This window comes from Jatropha curcas, chromosome 1 (assembly GCF_041381405.1).
Source record: "Jatropha curcas cultivar XTBG-Jc1 chromosome 1, XTBG_Jcur_1.0, whole genome shotgun sequence".
Classification (NCBI taxonomy): domain Eukaryota; kingdom Viridiplantae; phylum Streptophyta; class Magnoliopsida; order Malpighiales; family Euphorbiaceae; genus Jatropha; species Jatropha curcas.
Genome location: NC_143151.1, coordinates 16,800,013 through 16,806,075, shown reverse-complemented (window position 1 = coordinate 16,806,075; position 6,063 = coordinate 16,800,013). Strand labels below are relative to the sequence as shown.

General features: G+C 40.8%; 1 protein-coding gene across 1 annotated transcript; it reads right to left on the bottom strand.

The window, feature by feature from the left end:
- Positions 1–5,189: 5,189 nt before the first annotated feature.
- Positions 5,190–5,804, bottom strand: LOC149499068 (uncharacterized). Its single transcript, XM_089721835.1, has one exon. The coding sequence runs from the start codon at positions 5,802–5,804 to the stop codon at positions 5,190–5,192; it is 615 nt and encodes a 204-aa protein (XP_089577961.1).
- Positions 5,805–6,063: the final 259 nt, after the last annotated feature.

Here is a 6,063-nt window from a genome sequence, read left to right as displayed (position 1 = left end):
CTCGTTTGGGGAATATTAATTTAGGATTTATTTAATTTAAGTGACCAAGTATCACAACAATAAAGTAAATAAAAGTCTATGCTAAATGCAGAAAAGCAGTAAAGAATCGCAAGGAGCATAGGGGAGAAGGAGCGTCCGTCAACACAGACTGAGTGAGTCAAAACGGAGTGCCGGGGACATTATTTATAGGCAAAAATCGGGTTGGAGGGCGGCCGCTGCCACCTTGACCGGCGGCCGGAGCCGCCATGGCAGGCGGCATGCGCCGCCGTGTCCGGCGGCCGCCGCCGCCGTGGCTGGCAGGTGCGCTAGTCTTCGTTCCGGAGGCTTTTTCGGGAGTTCCGGACCTCCAAAAAATATTCCGGGACCAGTTCTGCGATCCTCGTAATTTTTCGGACGTTTCAAGTACCATATTGGCATACTTTCGGTGAACTTTTAGAATGGCCTCCAGTCCGGCCGGACTGTTTGCAGTCCGGGAAAACTGGCTTTTTGAAACTCAAAATTTGGGTATTCACAAAAGTGTTATTGTGTTATGATGATTAGTTGGAGATATTGGAAGTTTGGAGTTTAATTGGGAGTGTTTTGTATTCATATTTAGCATACAGGATGATATCAGCATGACAGGATATAAGTTGAACCAGATTGTAGCATCTCGGCTCGGTTCATTCGGGTTAACGGGTGGACCGGGAAGGGATGTTACAATATTGGTATATTTGTGTTTCATAGTTAACATTCATGCTGCTAATTGAATCCAAAAATTGAAAAAAAAATAAAAGAATAGGATTTTTCCAATTGACAGCTAGCTAGTGGGGTGCGCCACTTGCACTACAGTGCCAACAGCTGTCAATTTGTCCTTTCTTTTCTTATTATAAAAACATATAATACACCTTATGCGCTATAAAAGCTCTACTCTCTTATTACAGACAAATCTTTCTTTCAAAAACTCCTCCAAACTTCCCATTTCTTCCTCATTTTCCATGGATCAGACCTTAGTGCACGCATTTGAAGCTTTATTCCATAGTTTTAGCCATGAGGATTGGGACTTACTATCACCATTCGAACTCAACGGGCTAAACTATTACCAGAACATTCAGGTTTAATCCGAGTGGCTGCAATGGTTGATCAACCATTTTGATTCTTCGAATAACTTATTGTGCCATAACGACTTCGAGATCTGTCCATTATTTGAAGAATTCAACATTATTTCTGGGAGAATACCCATGGTTGAAGAAATTCTTGCGGTGCCCCTACTAGATAGAGACCCTACTTCATTGATTATGCATGTCTTTGGTTTCTCAGCTTATGAGATACCGTCTTATGACTTTGGAGCTGATGTCGCGCCCCTGTGACCGCTTGTCGACCATGCCATGAGTATGGATTACACTAGCCCATTCTGGCCTTCTATTGTCTATTTTTGCCTTCTTAGTCAGTACTTGCTACTCAATGGCATTGATGGCTATGGCAGCCTTAGGTTGGTGCTTATAATCGAGCAGATGGTTTAAGCGACGCATGCCTTTTCCACTTATTCTGGCAAAGACATTTACTTGGCTAGGAGAGCATGCTTGGAACCCTAGCTCAGTGCATGGTCCAATTGGGAGTCTGCTCTTACTGTAGGTAAATGCATTTTCTCGACTTTTCTCTTTTATGCTCTAACTTTTGCTTAAGCCGCCCTTGCAGGTGTTCGACTTAACGAGCTTTTCTTTTCTTTTTTTTGTATGCATTTGCAATTGTGGGCTTTTGAGAAGCTACAGGTGATGGCTCAACCATCGGACCATTTGATGTTCAATTATAGACCACGAGTCTATGTCCGTGGTCAAAGCTGTTTGACTGGCGAGACTATGGAAGACTGGACTTCTATTTCTCAGGATCTCACCTCTGAGGAAGTCAAATGGACTTGCCCCTAGTGGTACATAGAGCGAGTCACAATTTCCTCTTACATGCTCTGTGTGCCTTTGTATGAGTTGTCTATGGCACTTGCTTATTATCCCAGCCCCGTAGCTAGGTAGTACGGTCGTCATGCTGTCCCTGATTACATGCAGTTAGAGGGTGGCCTTCTTACACAGCAATTCCTGTCTCGCATTATTTCTTCTTGGCCTAGTCGCAAGACTGTACCCATTTTGATGTGGTCGATACCTCTTCCTCAGATTTGTACCGCACTTGGCTGCAGGCTTATTCCAGAGTCAGTGTTGATTCAGAGTCGGCTGATCTATTGACAGCTAGATTTCTATTAGGACCTAGCATGTAGATGCTTTTATCCTGATTTCTAATGAAATGTACTAAACAATGTGCAATTTATGTAATGTATGCACTTTTGTCTTAAAAATATTTGATATATTTCCTGCTATTCTATTTCTCCAAAGTAAATTCACAACATTTGCATATTAACTTAGACTTATCATTACATGATTTAAAGTTAATAAGAACACAAAAGGGGAATTTATTAATTGGGCTTCGCCATGAACGTTCCAAGTTACACACAAAATTTCTTTAGCTTGTCCAAGTTGATTGGTTCGGTAAACTCATTGCCTTCTATGTCTGATAGCTTCACTGCACCTTTGGAAAACATATTCTTGATCAAGAATGGGCCCTCCCAATTAGGCTTGAACTTCCCCCTCGGATGATGAGTGTTCGGCCGCATCTGTTTTAGAAACAAATCCCGTACTCGAAGTAGCTTTGGATGAACTCTCTTGTTGAATTGCTTAGCTATCCTCATCTTATATAATTGGTCCATGAATTTGGCATTAAGCTTTTTTCCATCTAGGAGTGCTAATTCTTGACTATAATTTTTTGCCCATTGATGTTCTGCAATCTTAGATTCCATCATTATGCGCAAGGATTGCACTTCTGTGAACCCCTTCCCAAAATATCATCAGGCATATGATATTTTGGGAATGCACTTCTGTGACTAAGGGTAGAAATGCACGTGACTAAGGGTAGAAATGCACGTGAATGTATGAGTCGCACCCTTGTTTAATTATTTTAGGGTAAACTAGGAAAAACCCTAAGTGACTCCAATTTCAATTAACCTAATTACTAGATTAATTATCCCAATGCTTAAGGCATGGTCTACGAACCCGAGGTGGATCCCGAGACTATGTCATGCTGATTAACTAACCGATGAATGAATGCTTTGCAAGGATGTAATTGGACCAATGAAAATGTTTATGTGATTTCGACTTGCCGCTCGGGGTTAAATCCCAAACGTGCCTACGTACTTCCGTTTGAATGGAAGATCAAAGTCAACGTAGTTCGATAGGCCTCTTTTAGAGGGCTTTGAATGGGTATGCTTTATGCATGGGTGTGTGTATGCTTCGTGCATTTTTTTAGGCATTTTGCCAAAGAGTTGATTGATTTGATTGTTTCAGGCATTTGTTGCCAAAAATGTGGATTTAAGGCTTTTAGCCGAAAAGATTGATTTAGGCAATTGTTGCCAAAAGTTGATGCGATTTAGGCGATTGTTGCCAAAATTGGTTATTTGAAAGCTTTAAAGCCAAAATATTGATTTAGGCAATTTATTGCCAAAAATTGATGATTAGGCGATTGTCGCCAAAATTGATCGATTTAAGGCTTTAATAAAGCCAAAAGATTGATTAATTTTAAGGCATTTTGCCAAAGCTTTGATTTAAGCGATTTGTTGCTAAAAAAAAGATTAATTTCACTTATAGGCGATTTGTTTACCTAAAGTGATTGATTGATTTGCAATGTAGGCAATTTATTGCCAGGAAAACGTGTTTAATTAAGGCTAGTTAGCCACAATTATTGATTAATTGGACTTAAGCCGGATTTGTTCAACATAAAAATGATTATACCATAGCTATTAATTAACTAGGTATTTTAAGCCAATATTGTCGAATTTAGGCCTTAATACCACGATTATTGATTAACCGGGCATTCAGCCTAAATTATTTAATTGAGGCAATTTACTTGCCTAATGATGACGTGAATGCGTTTATGCAGTGGCAGAGTTAGGAGGAGTAGAAGAGAAACATGCATGACGTGCTAAAATTAAATAGGCAGAGTTTAGTTCATGTACCTGATTTAATCGACGGCCACTTCTTAACTCCAAGTTAAGCTCCTCGTTAAGGGAATATTAATTAATTCAAATTTAGTGACCACTTAACAAAGCAAGAAAGCAATAAAGCTAAACTAAAATGCAGAAAAGCAGTAAAGAATCGCAAGGAGCGTAAGGGAGAAGGAGCGTCCGTGAACACAGACTGAGTGAGTTGAAATGGAGACATCGGGGCCAATTTATAGGCAAAAATCGGACTATTTCGGCGGCCTGGGCCGCCAGGGCCGGCGGCCGGAGCTGCCGTGGGCTGGCGGCGGCAGATCCCGCCGAGGAGGGCGGCCGCCGGCGCCGGCGGACTTTCTAATTTTACTTTCCGGAGGCTTTTCCGGGAGTTCCGGACCTCCAAAAAATATTCCGGGACCAGTTTCGCGATCCCCGCGATGTCCCGGACGTTTTAAGTACCATATTGGCATACTTTCGATAAATTTCCAAAATGGCCTCTGGTCCAGCCGGACTGTTTGCAGTCCGGAAAAACTGGCTTTTTGAGCCTCAAAATTTGAGTATTCACAACTTCTACCTCAGTTGGTAGTACAGCCTCCATCCCATAGAATAGAGAATAAGGGGTTGCCCCATTCGTAGATTTGGCTGTGGTCTGATAATCCCTACAAAGCATATTGTAGCTTGCTTACCCAGTCACAGTGATTTTCTGCCATTTTCCTTAATATCTTCTTGATGTTTTTGTTTGTGGCATCCACTGCCCCATTAGCTTGTGCTCCGTAAGGTGAAGACTTGTGGTGTTCGGTTCCATATATCTCTAATAGCGATTTCACTTCTGCTTAGAACTGAAGTCCATTGTCACAACATGATGGGGGATTCCATATCTACAAATCAGGTTCTTTTTAATAAATTTGGCCATTTGCTTGGTGCTTATGTTCTTAAATGATTCTGCCTCAACCCATCTTGAAAAATAGTCCATTACAACCATTATAAACCTGTGTCCATTAGATGCAAGTGGTGAAATCTTACTAATGATATCAATTTTCCAAGCTGTGAATGGTCATGGCAAAATAGAAGGATGTAATTCTGAAGGAGGAATGTGACTCAGGTCTCCATGAATTTGACATTAGAAGCACCTTTTCACAAAAGCAATACAATCCTTTTCCATTGTCAACAAAAAGAAACCCTATCTTAGAATTTTCTTACTAAGCACTTTTCCGTTCATGGGGGTATTGCAAACCTCTACATGGATCTGTTCCATAATCCCTTCAGCTTCTTTCTTTGATACACATCTTAACAATACCTCGTCTAACATTCTTTTGTACAACTGACCATCTAAGACTGCAAATTGTAACGCCAAACGCTGTATAGCTCTTCTATCATCTCTAGTAGCTGAATCTAGGTATACCCTTTTAATCATCCACTGCAGGACATGATAAAACCATGGCTTCTCTTCCTCCTCAATATCCATAATCTTTTCACCTTCATGACACGGGATGCTACTCGAAGACATCATAAGCATCTTCTTAGGCATTACCAAAATCTCTTCCCAATCAAATTCTATGTTAGCCAAGGGTACTCGGTTGTTTACTCTGCTTGTATATGTGGAGGTTACCTTTTTGAAGTTTTGAGCAACAATGCGCAAATGGTCAATGTAAGGCTTCAATCTGTCCTCTTTAACTTGCCAATTTCCGTTAGCATGCTCGAGTACCAGTTTTGATTCACCAATAACCTCAACATCATCAGCTTTAACTACAATCAGAGCTTCTAACCCAAATAGACAGGCTTCATATTCTGCCATGTTATTTGTGACTGTAAATTGCAACCTCTTCAACATCGGGGTAACCTCTCCTTATGGAGATTCTAGCAACTGCATACTCCAGCTCCTTTATTATGAGCTGAACCATCAAAGTAAAGCTTCCATCCTTTCTTTTCTATCAAACTCAAATGTTCGTCGGGAAAATCAATCTCCCACTATTCATTATCTTCAACTAGATGTGCTGCTAGAAAATCTACAACTGCTCATCATATGATGGTTTTCTTCGTGGCATATTCGATAT